Below are 16,747 nucleotides of genomic sequence, written 5' to 3'. Positions count from 1 at the left end.
AGCACCAATAGGAATGAAAGGGTAATTTAGTCTCAGTGTCTGTCAAATCTTAGGCATCTTTCTTGAGGTTGGCAACTAGAGTTCCAGTTGTGAACACCTGTCAAGAATTGGACTGACACCAACTTACTTGATAAGAGTCCTTGTATAACAACAACTTTCAGTCATCAGGGATTCAAAACAGTTAGAGTCTTCATATTTTAAGATTAAAGTCCTCGTATGTCTTGCCCTTCATTGCTGATCCCTGGAGACAACCAGTCTCTAGGAAATCAGTTTTGTCTCCAGGACCACACTGTTATATGCTAATAGAGGTTGCAAATGTCTTTAAGAAAATGAGTAGAGCCCTCTGGGGTTGTACTGTAGCTAAGTGAGGATCTTGTTGCAACAGAAAGTGTTACATTGTAAGAATTTGTTAGATAAGCCACCTAAGAGTCTAAAATAATGTAATATATTTGTGGTGTTGCTAGAAATAAGTAGCTTGTTTGCTATCTTGTGCATTAACATTGTTTTTCTGAGGGGTGTTCTTGGCCCTTTCTTTCCTATCACTGTTATCCAGATCCAGGATCACTTGTCCAGACAAAAATGAGGTGCTGATGGTACTATAGATTATAGGGAGGAACTGGAGGATATAGCAAAGATTATATTGGCCCCTCTGAGTGTGTTCACCTGCCATTAGTCACTTTAGTTTACAATATAATGGTGGTGTTAGATGATCCTATCAGTGGTCAGCGTAACAACAGCCAGGATGGCTTTTTCCATCCAGGCCTGGCTAGAGGGTTGCAAACATTTATTTCGGATACAGATATTGTCTATGTTCATTGCCTCAAGATTAGACTATTGCTATGTGCTCAACCTGGAGTTACACCTGAAATCCATTCAGAAGCTGTTTCAGACTGAGACAAATCACTTGTTTAAAGGGGGATTTTGTTGCAAGCCAACAGTATTATCACTCTAAACTGCACTGACTGGCTGTTGGTTTCTGGCAGGAGTTTAAGATGGTGATTTTGATCTATAAAGCTCTAAGTGGCCTGGGACCTGCCTACCTGAGAGACCACCTATATTACCTTCTAACACAGTCAAAGCTATAGCTTGTGGCGGCCTTCAAACTGAAACTCAATCAGTATAAAGGAGAGGGAGCTGCTGCAAGCACTTGGCTCTGCACTTGCTTTTCCTGTTGGTCTGAAATAGCCAGTTGCCAACTGCTCTGTAGTGCATATTCCACAGACCAGATGTGGAGAACAAGTGAGATATCTGTATTGTGTGTATGAATATGATCGGTGCCTCAGCTTACCTGCTGATATTATTCTGTCCGACTACACAAAGTTATATCAAAGGAGGCTGTTAGGAAAGAACAAGCAGGGAATAAAACCATGACAAAGATTCATCCAGAGAGAATACCAAGAATGGTCGAGGGATTATTGATCAGGAAATGCCTACCTGCCTGGCTCCAGCCAGATTAATAGCTTTATTTTCTCAAGGCCAGAGTTTAGGATCAAAGGGACATTAAACCGTTAAAGCCCGCTGCCTAGAGCAGTGGCTCTCAAAGCCGGTCCGCCGCTTGTTCAGGGAAAGCCCCTGGCGGGCCGGGCCAGTTTGTTTACCCGCCGCGTCCGCAGGTTTGGCCGATCGCGGCTCCCACTGGCCGCAGTTCGCCACTCCAGGCCAACGGGGGCTGCGGGAAGGGTGGCCAGCACATCCTTCGGCCCGCGCCGCTTCCCGCAGCTAACAAGCCGCCCCGGCCCACCAGGGGCTTTCCCTGAACAAGCGGCAGACCCGCTTTGAGAACCACCAGCCTAGAGGAAGGTGGGGAGAGTAAGTAGCAGCTGCTGAAGGTTGGTGTCTGACAGGATATGCCTGCGCTGCAATCAGGAGATGTGGTTGCAGGATGTATAGACATACCAAACTAGCTTTAATCTAGCTAGATCAACGCTAGTTTGGGATTACTACATCTGTTGCAACCACACCTCCTGATTGCAGTGCAGAGATGCTGAGAGAATGTAGCTGTGCAGTCTCTCTCTCCCACCCCAGAGATGGAGATAGCTGGACTCAGGGGAGCTTAGCAAAACTTGCAAGGAAAGGATAAAGTTTAGGTGAGACAAAATGCGTATAGACTTCCATTGTTTTAACCCTTTTCTCTGCTTGCTACGATACCTTGGGATGAATAAACAATATGAGAAGAAGCTGGTTTTGGGTCCCGTTAATCAACTGTGGGCCATAGACTCCCAGAGAAAAGTTTTCTTGCAGGCGCCAAATAGAGCCGGGCCTGTTGTATTACGCAGTTGGGAAACGGCGGAGCTGCAACCCAGAGATTCAGTCCAAGAGTAGTTGAATTGTGGGGTTCCATCCTCAAGAGAGGGGAAAGCCAAGCCTGTCACCTGAGGGGTGCACTCAAGGGGGCCTGTGAAGGGAAGTGAAATGCAGCTTGCCCTGTAATCATGACACCATCTGCTAAGGCTTTGGGGGAAGGCTGAGGGCTTGGGTGATAATGGGATGCTGGATGTGGTGGTCTGTTCTTTGGATGTTTACATCCCTGGCTATTTTATTGAATTTTGGTATGTGAGTGTGTGTGTGCTTTGTTATACTGCTAAGTAGTTATTCTCTGCATGGATTGTTATTTTAAATAATTAAGATCCCTAGAGATGTGGATGGATGTTTGGTAGGGTGGTAAATCAAAATACATAAAAAGGTGGAGCCATGCATCTTTATTGGAGCCTTCGGGTATTGTATTTCCCCTACTTCTACTAAGAGGCCCTGCATTGCGGACACCATCCTTCTGAATGAAACAGCAGTTGGTATCATACAATCATAGAAATGTGGGGCAGGAAGAGACCACAAGAGGTCATCTAGTCCATCCCTTTGCACTGAGTCAGGATTAAATGTACCTACACCATCCCTGATAGGTATTTGTCTAACCTGTTCTTAAAACCCTACAGCGACAGGGTTTCTACAACCTCTTTAGGTAATCCTATTTCAGTGCTTAACTATCCTTATAATTAGGAAGTTTTTCCTGATATTTAACCTAAATCTCCCTTGCTGCAAATTACAACAATTACTTCTTGTACACCTCTACCTCGATAGAACGCTACCCAATATAACACAAATTCGGATACCGCGCGGTAAAGTAGTGCTCCGGGGGGAGGGGGGGTGCCTGCGCACTCCGGTGGATCAAAGCAAGTTCAATATAACATGGTTTCACCTATAACACGGTAAGATTTTTTTGGCTCCCAAGGACAGCATTATATCGAGGTAGAGGTGTACTACCCTCAGTGGACATGAAGAACTATTGATCACCAACCTCCGTATCACAACCTTTTACATATTTGAAGACTTATGTCCCTTCTCAGCCTTCTGTCAATGCCAGTGCTTAAGCAGGTAGGTGAGCTGATGTTCTGCACAAAGTACTCCATCTTACTCGCAAGTTTGAGTTCACAACACTAGTGCAGGGAATGAGAGATCAGGGACAGGCATCAAACTCCAATATTGTCAATGCACAGCACTGCTAGCCCAGTTTAGAATTGTTTGGTTTACTCTAAGAATGATCTCATTTTTAAAATTCTTCAATCTTTAGTCACTAAATAGTCAGAAGCCTGTTCATGTTCTTGCTTTCCAATTCTGATTACTGACACTTGCATACAGGCTGCAGTAGACATCTCCATTTTTCTAGATTTCTAAATACTTGTTTTTTGTTGTTTATTATTCATTATCCACAGTGTGATTGATGCTGAACCAAATCTAAATTAAACCAAGATCCCTGCCCTGAGGAAGTTACAGCCTAGAAACAACAGTCTTCAATGGTCTGCAGGATTTACTGTTCATAGTTGGAATTTTCCAAATAAAGCTTTTTGTGTAATACATGGAAAGTTAGAAATACCTATTTCTTCACTTTAAAATAGTTGCTTCTATCTTATCTCATAAAACAGGCAGTATCATGAGCACTCTTTGGTCTCATCAAAATAATTCAGATACTGAACTGCCTTCAATAGTTCTGATACCTTTTATATAATTTTTACATCAGCCCATCCTTTAGCGAAATGATGTGCACTGCATTAATGACTGGATATTTGAAGGCAGCATTGGACTGCAACACATAGGATGAATCAGATATAAGATTTTAAGATGGGGGGGAGGTTCTTGTGTCTTCAATGCAATTCTTATGCAAGGAAAAGTGATTTCTGGAGGAAGCCCTTATATAGCACCAAGCCAAGTTATATATTGCTAAATACTAAGCTTATCTGACATTCTTAGCTAATAAACTTGAAAATAAGCTGGACGGAGAGCTGCTACCAACACTACTATAGTAGAAAATGACAGGGTGACAGTGCAAGTTTGTAAGGGCTTGTCTTCACTACTGCTGGAGCACGTCTGGTGAAGACATGCTGTGCCAACGGGACAGCGCTCTCCCATCAGCTCTATTACTCCACCTCAATGAGAATTGGAAGCTAGGTCAGTGGGAGAGCATCTCCTACTGACATAGCGGAGCATAGACGCTGTTTTAAGTCTATCTAACTTACATTGCTCAGAGGGGTGCCTTTTCACACCCCAGAGCGATACACATTACATCAATTTAAGTAACTTGCGTCTGATGAAGTGGGCATTCACCCACGAAAGCTTATGCTGCAATACTTCTGTTAGTCTTAAAGGTGCCACAGGACCCTCTGTTGCTTTTTACAGATTCAGACTAACACGGCTACCCCGCTGGTACTTGTCATCAATTTAAGTAGTAGTATAGACAAGCCCTAAGAGAGCTGATCACCTGCCCAAAGGAAATCAGAACAAATGTATGAGACTGTATGGGAATTGCCATGATAGCAAAATCAAAGTAATGAGGAATTCCCCCAGAGCTCTTACTATTGTGCAAGAATAAAAGGATTCCCTTATTAAGCAGCTGTGTGAAAGTTGTTCAAGTTAAATTACTGCTGTTTCATTGCCATTCAGGCAGCCTGTAGTCATTTTTTCCATCCATAATGGTTATAGTACAGTATGGAATTTTTCATTTTACATTCTGGATGAGTATATCTGAAGCTGGCAGGACTAGCTGTGATGGGAAATGAAGGTCTCTGATAAGCCAAAGGTGATGTGCACTATGGTGCAGCAACAACAATGTAGGCCTTCCCATGCTACTTGACCTTGACCTGAAATAGTGTACCACAGTCTTCCTGGGACAAGAGGGCAATGATAGTAAAACCAGTGTTCATGCTGATTCAGTACCCTCCGTCTTCTGTGCAGTGGAGACTTACAATACTCTGTTCTGTAATGGTGCCAACCTTTATGGTATGGTTAACAGAACTGATGATGCTGGTGACTTAACAGATTCACACAGTTGTTACAACCCCCGGGTTCTATTTTTCCCCCCATCTTACTTGCTAAGGGTTTTCAGACATGCTCAGCATCGGCCTAACTCTGCTCCTATTGAAGTCAATGATAAAAATCCCCCATTGAGTTCAATGGGAGCAGAGTTAGTCAACTTTGAGTGCTTTGCAAAATCTCACCCAAAGGGACAAATTCACCCATTAGCACAGAGCCCACTCAAAGGCTTTTGTGCCGTGGGACTGCACAGGGCACATGTTTGTAGGCAGAGTAGCTGTGCAAGGGGACCTGTGCAGTGGGGAGGTGACCTCCATGTCTGCTCTGAATACACTTGTGTGAAGGAAAGAGTTCAGGATTGGGCCTCTGACTCCGCTGTTACATGAATCCATTGGCTAGGAATCCCAGTGTACAAGGCATGGCGGTACTGTGGACATTATTTCAAACTAAAGGCTGGAATAGCAGCCAGAGCACGGCTGCACTGCAGCCTACCCCAGATTTGGGATTGGATAACATCCTCTTCAGCCACTCCACACACAACAGCTTTTTATTAATACGTTCCAAGGCCAGAAGGGACCATTGTGGGCATCTAGTCTGACCTCCTGTATAACACTGGTCATAGAACTTCCCCAAAACAATTCCAACAGCAGATCTTTTGGGAACACATCCAATCATGATTTTAAAATAGTCAGTGATGGGGAATCCACTACAACCCTTGATAAGTTTTTCCAATGATTAATTGCTCTCACTGTTAAAAAATGAAACCTTATTTCCTGTTTAAATTTGTCTAGCTTCAACTTCCAGCCATTGACTCATGTTATCCCTTTCTCTGCTAGATTGAAGAGCCCATTATTAAAGATTTGTTACCCATGTAGCTTATAGAATGTAATCAAGCCACCCCCTGAACCTTCTCTTTCTTAAGTGACATAAATCGTGGTCCTTGAGTCTATCATGATAAGGCATATATTTAATCATTCTCATGGCTCTCCTCTGAACTCTCTCCAATTTATCAACATCCTTCTTGAACTGTGGACCCCACAACTGGACATAGTATTCCAGCAGCGGTCCGGCCAGAGCCAAATACAGCGGTATAACAACTTCCCTAACTCCGACTCAAGATTCCCCTGTTTATGCTTTAACCCTTTTGGCCACAGCGTCATGCTAAGAGCTCAAGTTCAGTTGATGATCCCCCTACGCAAATCTTTACTGACTTGGCCATATGGATTGTCTGTAATAATTAGACTTGATCCACCTATTTATTTTGGTTGCTTCTGTTGTGGTATGTTTCCTATTGCCACTGTTCTCTGCCACACAGATCAACATAATAGGATTTTGTGCAGAGAGATGGGTGTATTTGTGCGATATTTTGAATCAAAACTCAAGCCTTTTGCCAGAAGCCCTGCACATATGGGCTAATGATCCCTTTTCTCTTAGCACAATGAGGACTCCAGGGCAATTATAGCATAGATCTTTGTGGCTGTACTTTATATCCTGAACAAAGTTTTAAAAATGTTTCCCAAACAGAGTTAGATACAGAGCGTTTTTCACTGAATTTCCAAACAGCCATTCTGTCAGCTTCAGTGAATTCAGCCTTGCGAGCTGATTCCTATTTGTGGAAGTACTTTAAATCCTTTTTTTGTGATATAATACCATAAAATTGTTATACATAAAAATTGCCTATCTTGTATATCTATTCCTGAGGAAAGAACGCTTGCTTCAATTGGGGTAATGGTCCTAGTGAATCTTTTATGGCTGGCAGGGGATGCTGCAAGATGCTTTATCCATAAGTGCTGAAAAATAGTGACAGCCTTTCAGATGGATTATTGGCCATGTGTAGGGATCCACTATTTGCTGCTTCTGTAAAATGGTGCTGATTTAGTTATTCCCTTAGATAAGAGGAGAAAAGTTAGAGTCCAGCTCCATAATCAAAGAAGCCTCAATAAAGGTGGTGGTGGGAGGAACGTGAGAGAGAACCTTTAAGGAGAGAGACTAATTAAAGGACAGACTGACTGTCAATTGTGTTAAATTAGTCATGAGCTTGGCGATGTGGTCTATTTTCAGTTGTGTGTTGGGGTGAGGCAACCGAGCTAATTTCACTTCGGATTTTATATTGCATTTAATCCGTGGGCCAAGCTGAGACAAAGTTATTGTTTCGTCTGCTAAACTGCTTCACTCTATCTCTATTTTTATAGCGCTGTGTTCAGTATGCATGTAATGTTGTCTTTTCTTATATTGCTCCAGCTCCTCAATTTGAAACCAAGTGTAGTTATGTGGAAGCTACACTTGAAGAGTTTTTGGCCTGGACTTCTGGACAGCCTACTTGTGTCTCTAGACCATTCAGTTGTTACGATTCCTCCAAATATTGGGCTTACGCTGACTATAAATATATTGCTAGGCTATTTGAAGACAAGACAGAAATTTTCAAGGTAAACCGTTTACTTTACCTTCAACTCAGAACTATGCAGGTAAATGCCCTAAAGATGTTGGTTAATTATTGTAAGTGATTTATTATAGTTTTTTAAATCTGTCTAGCCTTTTCACTTCTCTATTCCTTTGACCAATTTTTCAGTTTTATTGGATACCTATTTATTTTGATTTCAGTCTAACAAAAATATCACACCAAAGAGCACCCATCTCAGGCTTGGGGAACTCTTGACATATAAAAACACATCACTATAGGAGTTACAAAACAAATTGTCTAAAGCAGCTTCCTCCCACCCAACCACACATAATTTTGGGTCTGCTCTAGACACCACTGAAGATAATGGGTGTCTGGCTTTCCACTGACTTTTGTGGGCTTTGGATTAGGCCCTTAAATTGCCATTTATGTGACCTCTACAGCTTAAAACCTTAAGATGTGAGTACGAGGTTTGATTATTCCACTAATATGATAAGCAGTTAGCAAGCGTGATAGTTTCCAAACCTAGGCCCTGATGCTGCAGTTGGATCAATGCAGGAAGACCCTTACACCTGTGTGCAGCTCCATTAACTTCAGTAGAGCTCCACTGGCCCAAAGATCCCATCTGCAGCATCAAGACCATAATGCAGTTTCACTGCCATTTTGTTGAGCTGTATACTGACTCAGGAGGCACACAGTTCCTCATTAAATAATCCTTGAAGACCAGTGCACAAGTGTTTGCAGGATTATGTCCTTACTATTCGTGAAAGTGCTAAAATACACTGGAGTAGCCCATTCTTGAAAGGATGAGCATGCATCCAAGCCAAAGTTTTGGGGCACATTGCAAGTTTTCTCCAGGCCTTCTCTGCCTGCACGCTCTTGTACAGCATGTCAAACACATTGCCAGTGCTTAATAAATAATACAGTAGGAGTTGAACCACTCTAAATGTTGGGGTGTTTACCCCCTCAAATGTCAGCATGATTCATGAGGGGAATTCTCTCTGGCTAAACAAGATTGGAAGCTCTAGCACCATTTCAGGCTTGCCCAGACTCTACATGACTGCCTCGAATTTTGGCCCTATAGATTACTGCCCCAATGGATCCTTAGTTTATGGCACAAGATTGGGAGAATTACATAAAATAACCACATGCAGAACATCTACCTAAACTGCTATTTCAGTGGGTCAGTAAGAAATTTTCTTGAGAGAAGCAACTTCCATCCCACCCACACAAGTACATAACTAGGAGTTTAAGAATCTTATCTACTTATCATATGCTGACTGTACTGGCATGGGAGTGAAATCCTGCAGTCTGCTACAGACTGGCAGGATTTGCCAAGCACTACTGCACTACTATTGTGCCACCCAAAAGTATTATTTGTACAGCAGTAATTCTCCCTTGTTCTATGAATTTGCTGTTAACACCTTTTTCATTTAGATTTTATTTAGATTTACCTAAGGTGACTTGAAGGAGAAAAGAAGGCTAACTACATTGTTATTTATAGTGATTAATAGGGCCATTTAGAAGTTGTTTGAAATTTAGATTGCACTGTTTATCATTTACAGTTGTATGGGTTAAGGTAATGATTCCATTATTCTAATCTATGAGCAGTATCTAGCATCTTACTTTTTTTTTTTGTTCAGCTGATATTTTATTACAGCATTTGAGATATAAATCAGCAGCAAGATATATGCATGAAGTTTAAATAGAAATGAGTCCTTTTAAAGTGATATACGGATACAGATTAACTTCATTATAAGCAGAAAATGAAATAAATGTAATTCACAAGTAATGTGCCATCTGTTATGGTTGGAACACCTCTTTGAGTGCATTTCTTCTTTCTGTAGCTTTTTTATTGTAAAAAAGAAGCCCATTGTGCCGAGATATCAGTAATCCTACCAATTTCTTTTCAGCTCATTGGTTAAAAACTATTTTACTCACAATCGCTTCAAGTATTTACTATGGCTGCAGCATTTTCAAAGAGTTCTTTTAAATCTAATATTGATTGTGCACACGATCTTTCCATTTAAATTGTAACAAAATACAGAAACTATTTAGGTGTGAGATTAAAGGGTAGAGATGTTATTACGCCTAACTTTATCACTGAAATAGTTATATTGGATTTTAAATTTTATGTCTGTGGAAAGCTCTATGAGCAATTTTTCCTTTTTGATTTCTTGCTGATTTTGACAAATGTTTATTAGACTTTTGTATTTTTTTAATTATATTTTTAAAATCAAGATGTCTCTAACGGTACCTCATTTGTTTTGAAAGATTCCAGAATGTGGAGTCATGGCAGTAATAATTATTATCTAGCTATATTGCTTTTCATCTATAGATCTCAAAGCATTTGACAAAGGAGGTATCATTATCCCCATTTTACAGATGGGGAAACTGCGGCACAGACTTGTTTAAAGCCATCCAACAGGTCAGGGGCAGAACTAGGAATAGAACTCAGATCACCTAAGTCTCAGTTTAGGACTCTATCCATTAGACAATATTGCCTGCCTCGGGATAAGTATTTTCTAATGGACAAATCCCCTGCCCAGCAGCTAGCCAGACTATTTAGGGTGCGCTCTGGTCTGGGGGGGGGGGGAACAGGCTGGGGGTGTAGATGGGTATCCTTTGTCCCAAACTAGGGAGAACCATTCAAGGGAAAGCCACCCAAGTCCATGCATTATAGGTCACTACCACGCTGTGTATCCTCATATGCCTTTTGCACCAAAGAAAGGAGGATCGGAGGATCCAAACGCTGGTGGATTCCTGTGCCGCCCTCCTTCATAGCAGTTATGCTTTTGTCCTTCCCCATCTCCCTTGACAGCAGAACCACATCGAGTCAGCTGCCCAGGATGCCTCCCTGGCTGCAAATGCAGGAGCAGGACTAGCCCCATTATACAAAAGGAGGAGAAATTTTCAGACATTGAGGCTGAAGGATACAAAAACTTTAGCCACTGGGGTGGAGAGAGAGGAAGGGCTGAATGTTTTAGAAATTGTGGTGGAAGTAGTGACAAGATGTTTAGGAAGAAAGAGAGAGGAGTCAAAGGCGCTACACAGCTCATGGAACGGGTTGAAAAAACAGTGACGATTTTATGAAAATGTTGTTCCTTTCTTTTGTTGAAGTTTCAGATTTTGACATTTTTCAACCAGGAATTCTGAGCCTGAGCGGATGGTAGAGGAATGGAGACAGGAGGATGATGAGGGTTTAGGAAGAAAAATAAGAAACTCAGCTTAGTGTTGGAGAGATATTTAGATATAGGGACAGGCAGGAATGGAGAGGTAGATTTCTGAATCGTCTGCATAGACAATCAGGGCACAGGAGGTCACCCAAGGATAAGATTTAGAGGGAGAAGAGGAGAAAGCCATGGACTGAGGCTTGTTGGATCCCTATATGGAGGGGAATAGGGGGAACAGAAAAAAGATGAAAAGGAAAGAGTGATCAGAGGAGTAATGAGAGAAGAGAAACATAAAAGGACAGGGTCACAGAAGTCGAAGGATGATAAGAGGTCATCGCTCACATCAATAATTTTGTCTCTGCAACAGGATATAATGTGGTCTGATTTTGGTTTCCCTGGAAGAAATGGAAAGGAGAGCACGTTGTGGATTGGCTCGGCAGGAGCAAATACTCCTTGTCATTTGGATTCCTATGGCTGCAATTTGGTACTACAGATACAAGGAAGGTAACCAGAAATATTTATGTTTGTGCAGAATTTACAGAGGCAACTTTTACTATAAACCAGCCTTCGGGTATTATAATTGTTAACTCGTCAAACATTTTAATTTTCTGAAGCCTTCAGTGACCCAGCACAGCTGAGCGTTTTTCTTTGGAAAGTGATGAAAGGTTTGAGGGTTTGGTGCGTAATTTACATTTTGTTATGTTTGAGGAAGGAGAGTCTTTGTTTACCTATTTTTTTTTAAATGTTATTGTAAATTATACAGTAAACTGGTTGTACTGGGCCTATTTTATACATCTAAAATAAATAAATATTTTAAATCCTCAGTAGTTATGAGTTGAGCAGGATGGGGTTAGGAGGCTAGGAAAGATTGTTTGGCTTTTTTGTGTTTTGCAATCAAAAATATGGAAATAAACTAATCTAGGCCAATGGTTCTCAACCAGGGATGCAGAGGTCTTCCAGGGAGTACCTCAACTCATCTAGATATGTGCTTAGTTTTATAACAGGCTACATAAAAAGCACTAGCAAAGTCAGTACAAACGAACATTTCATACAAATAATGACTTGTTTATACTGCTCTATATACTGTACCGTGAAATATAAATACAATACGGTAACTCCTCACTTAACGTTGTAGTTATGTTCCTGAAAAATGCAGCTTTAAGTGAAACAATGTTAAACGAATCCAGCTTTCCCATAAGATTTAATGTAAATGCGGGGGGTTAGGTTGCAAGGAAATTTTGGGGGGGTCAGACAAAAGGCATTATATACTGTACAGTACTGTGGTTGGAAAGTGACTCTGGCTTACCCCACACAGGCACAGCCTGCCCCAGGCAAAGACGCTAGGAAGCACCTTTGCAGCAGCAGCTTCCCCAGAGAAGAACAGGCTCGGACTTTGCCGGGAATGCTCCAGGCCCACTTCTTCCTGTCCCCACTCCACTCCAGGCCCACCTCTTCCCACCCCCACTCCACCTCCTCTCAGGAGCACACCACATCCCTCCCCCCCCAAAGTCCTAAGCTGCCTAATAGCTGCTTGGCGGCACTTAGGACTTTCTGGGGGGGACGGGAGAAGCGGAGATGCAGCACTTCCCCGCTCCTGCCCCTCCCTCCCAGAAAGTCCTAAGCGCGAAGTGCTGGGAGGGAGGGGGAGGAGTGGAGAAGCCCCACATCTCCACTCTTCCCCCTCCCTCCCAGAAAATCCTAAGTGCTGCTAAACAGCTGTTTAGCGGTGCTTAGGACTTTCTGGGAGGGAGTGGGAGGAGTGGAGACGCGGTGCTTCCCTGCTACTCCCCCTCCCTCCCAGAAAGTCCAAAGTGCTGCCAAACAGCTGATTGGTAGTGGGGGAAGCCCTGGGAGGGAGGGGGAGGAGGTGGAGAAGTGGAACTTGTGCAGTGCTCCCTGGTAAAGTCACTGCTCTTCCACAGAATCTTACAAGCAGGCAGCCAAAGGACGTTATAAGGGAGCATTGCACAACTTTAAATGAGCATGTTCCCTAATTGGGCAGGGACATAACATTGAAACAACGTTAAATGAGGAGTTACTGTATTTATATTCCAGTTGATTTATTTTATAATTGTATGGTAAAAATGAGAAAGTAAGCAGGTTTTCAGTAACAGTGTGCTGTGACACTTTTGTATTTTTATGTCTGATTTTGTAAGCAAGTAGTTTTTAAGTGAGATGAAACTTGGGGTATGCAAGACAAATCACTCTTAAAAGGGTACAGTAGTCTGGAAAGGTTGAGAGCCACTGCTCTAGGCTAAAGCCTCTAATCACCTGTTAGAATTAATTTAAAGGGGAAACATGAGGACAGTAGCAGCCAGCTCTGAGGAAAGTTAAAATGGACACTTCAAGGCTTGAAATTCAAATTTGGGGCCTGTCTTTTTGATGTTCATTCTTCCTATTTGCCAATTCCAAGCAATTCTTCTTTCCCTTTTCCTTAAGTATTTGCTTTAGTTTCCTTAAAAAAAATTCTATTAAACCCAACCCCAGTTAGCAACTGTCCAATAACAAAGCAGTTTGTAAATACTTGTGTCAAGCATTCCAGTGTACTGTGGGGGTGGGGCAGAATAGCTTGCCAGTGGGGTTTTAATGTGATTAATGAAATCATTGTGTTTTGGGAAGGATAGTCTTGTGACTAAGGCATAAGACTGGGAGTCAGGAGTTCTGGCCCTGCATTGCTGCAAGGCTTTTATCTCAGTGGTCCTGCATCTTTCAAACAGGGTTAGTTATACTTAGCTCACAGAAGTGTTTTCACAGATGTTTGTAAAGAGATTTGAGATCCTGATGTGGGAGGCTCGATAGGCCCAATTCAACAAATACTATTGACCACAGGGCTTATTACCATAAGCAGTCCCACTGACTTCAGAGGTACTATGTGCTGTCCTAATCACGTAGTACATGTTTGGGGGATCATCTGCATCACAGAATTGCCGCCCAGCTATCCTTATAGTTTATACACTTTGGAGTTCCAGTCTCCAGCGTGGAACGGTGGACAGAATTCTAGGTCTGCTCTGCAAATTTGTCTGCCTTCCCAAAATTACTTCCTCTCTCTCTGGGAAAGGAAAGTCCTGTTGCTTGCTCCTCCCTGTGACAGAATATGCATAAAACCTTCAAGCAGACTGGAAACAAAGTCCTTTTCCTCCTCAGAACAAGAAGAACGTAAAGCTTTCAAAGAGGCTGCATGTTAAGACAGTTTGGGGATCCCTTGCCTCTTTAGAGCAGAGACAGTAAAGCCTTTTTAACTGGCTGGCAAACAACTCAGTCTTTATTTCCCAAATTCATAGATTCATAGATTCTAGGACTGGAAGGGACCTCGAGAGGTCATCGAGTCCAGTCCCCTGCCTGCATGGCAGGACCAAATACTGTCTAGACCATCCCTGATAGACATTTATCTAACCTACTCTTAAATATCTCCAGACATGGAGATTCCACAACCTCCCTAGGCAATTTATTCCAGTGTTTAACCACCCTGACAGTTAGGAACTTTTTCCTAATGTCCAACCTAGACCTCCCTTGCTGCAGTTTAAACCCATTGCTTCTGGTTCTATCCTTAGAGGCTAAGGTGAACAAGTTTTCTCCCTCCTCCTTATGACACCCTTTTAAATACCTGAAAACTGCTATCATGTCCCCTCTCAGGCCTGGTCTACACTAGGCGTTTATGTCGAATTTAGCGCCGTTACATCGAATTAACCCTGCACCCGTCCACACTGCGATGCTATTTAGTTTGACATAGAGGTCTCTTTAATTCGACTCCTGTACTCCTCCCCGACGAGGGGAGTAGCGCTAAATTCGACATGGCCATGTCGAATTAGGCTAGGTGTGGATGGAAATCGACGCTAATAGCTCCGGGAGCTATCCCACAGTGCACCACTCTGTTGACGCTCTGGACAGCAGTACGAGCTCGGATGCTCTGACCAGCCACACAGGAAAAGCCCCGGGAAAATTTGAATTTGAATTCCTTTTCCTGTCTGGCCAGTTTGAATCTCATTTCCTGTCTGGACATCGTGGCGATCACAGCAGCACTGGCAACGATGCAGAGCTCTCCAGCAGTGATGGCCGTGCAGTCTGTGAATAGAAAGAGGGCCCCAGCATGGACTGATCGGGAAGTCTTGGATCTCATCGCTGTGTGGGGCGATGAGTCCGTGCTTTCTGAGCTGCGCTCCAAGAAACGGAATGCAAAGATCTATGAGAAGATCTCTAAAGACATGTCAGAGAGAGGATACAGCCGGGATGCAACGCAGTGCCGCGTGAAAATCAAGGAGCTGAGACAAGGCTACCAGAAGACCAAAGAGGCAAACGGACGCTCCGGATCCCATCCCCAGACATCCTGTTTCTACGAGGCACTGCATTCCATCCTCGGTGCGGCCGCCACCACTACCCCACCACTGACCGTGGACTCTGAGGATGGGATAGTGTCCACGGCCGGTTCCTCGGACATGTTAGGGGACGGGGAAGATGAGGAAGGAGATGAGGAGGGCGAGGCAGTCGGCAGCGCTCACAACGCTGATTTCCCCGACAGCCAGGATCTCTTCATCACCCTTACAGAGATCCCCTACCAAGCGTCCCCAGCCGTTACCCCGGACACAGAATCTGGGGAAGGATCAGCCAGTAAGTGTTGTAAACATCTAAACATTTATTTTTAACAGAACAGGAATATTAACAATTAAAAGAATGGGTTGTTTATGATTACTTTGCCCTAGGCGCTTAACGGTTCAGTCATGGGCAGTGCAAGTTTTGAAAAAAAATCTAGCAATGTCCGGTTTTCCGTGATTGTCCTGCCCAAGCCGCTCTACTGTTTAGTCCCTGCTACTGCAGCTACAGTAAAATGCGGTCTATATGTCCGGGGATAGAGCAGTAATCCTCCTGGGACATCTCGATGAAGCTCTCCTGGAGGTAATTGGAAAGCCGTTGCATGAGGTTCCTGGGGAGAGCGGCCTTATTGGGTCCTCCGAAGTACGACACGTTGCCGCGCCACGAGACTATCAAGTACTCGGGAATCATTGCTCTGCACAGCAGGGCGGCATACGGCCCTGGTCTTTGGAGGCTTTCCCGGAGCATTCTCTCTCTCTCGCTCTCAGAGATCCTCATCAGGGTGATGTCACCCATGGTGACCTGCTTTGAATTAGGTAGGGGAATGTTAGTGTTGGGACTGCTTGCCCATTCCTTTACAGAACTGTAACCGCTGGTTTGCAGCCACGCGGTGGAGGCGGGAGAGGGGCAGCCGAAAGGGATCGTTCCCGGGGACAGCCGCGAGGGGGTGGGACAGGGGCAGAGTTCCCGCTTGCCGGATTGCTGGCAGCAGGGACTGACATTGCTTTAAATGTGAAATGAGGCCAGTGGTAATATAAAAGTTTTAAACTGCCACAAGTCTACGGCTTACCATGTCTGCCTGCAACAGAAATTCCGTTGTGCTGCCCCGCTTCTCAAATGTTCTGTGCAAGACCCCAGGCATTAACTGGGTAAAGAAACGGGGGCAGGTTCAGCTTCTCTGTACACAAACTTTAAAGTCACAGGTTACCCTGCTCACTCAGGAACTTTGCTTTCAAAGCCTCCCGGATGCACAGCGCTTCCCGCTGGTCTCTTCTAATCGCCCGGCTGTCTGGCTGTGCGTAATCAGCAGCCAGGCTATTTTCCTCAACCTCCCACCCCGCCATAAAGGTCTCCCCCTTGCTCTCACAGAGATTGTGGAGCACACAGCAAGCTGCTATAACAATGGGGATATTGGTTTCGCTGAGATCACAGCGAGTCAGTAAGCTTCTCCATCTCCCCTTGAGACGGCCAAAAGCACACTCCACCACCATTCTGCACTTGCTCAGCCGGTAGTTGAAGAGTTCTTTTTCAGTGTCCAGGGCGCCAGTATAGGGCTTCATGAGCCAGG

General features: G+C 43.7%; 1 protein-coding gene across 9 annotated transcripts in view; it reads left to right on the top strand.

Moving 5' to 3' along the window:
- HSPBAP1 (HSPB1 associated protein 1) overlaps positions 1-16,747 on the top strand; it is a 67,000-nt gene that overhangs the window by 30,836 nt on the left and 19,417 nt on the right. For 5 of the 9 annotated variants that reach the window (XM_065561491.1, XM_065561494.1, XM_065561492.1 and 2 more), the window contains 2 exons: positions 7,543-7,766; positions 11,240-11,376. In XM_065561491.1, coding sequence (XP_065417563.1) covers positions 7,543-7,766; positions 11,240-11,376 — 361 coding nt within the window. The remainder of the gene's footprint in view (positions 1-7,542; positions 7,767-11,239; positions 11,377-16,747) is intronic. The other 4 variants (XM_065561493.1, XM_042843084.2, XM_005279799.5 and 1 more) reach the window with 1 other exon arrangement.

This window comes from Chrysemys picta, chromosome 11 (genome assembly GCF_011386835.1).
Source record: "Chrysemys picta bellii isolate R12L10 chromosome 11, ASM1138683v2, whole genome shotgun sequence".
Classification (NCBI taxonomy): Eukaryota; Metazoa; Chordata; order Testudines; family Emydidae; genus Chrysemys; species Chrysemys picta.
This window is presented reverse-complemented; position numbering and strand designations above follow the sequence as displayed.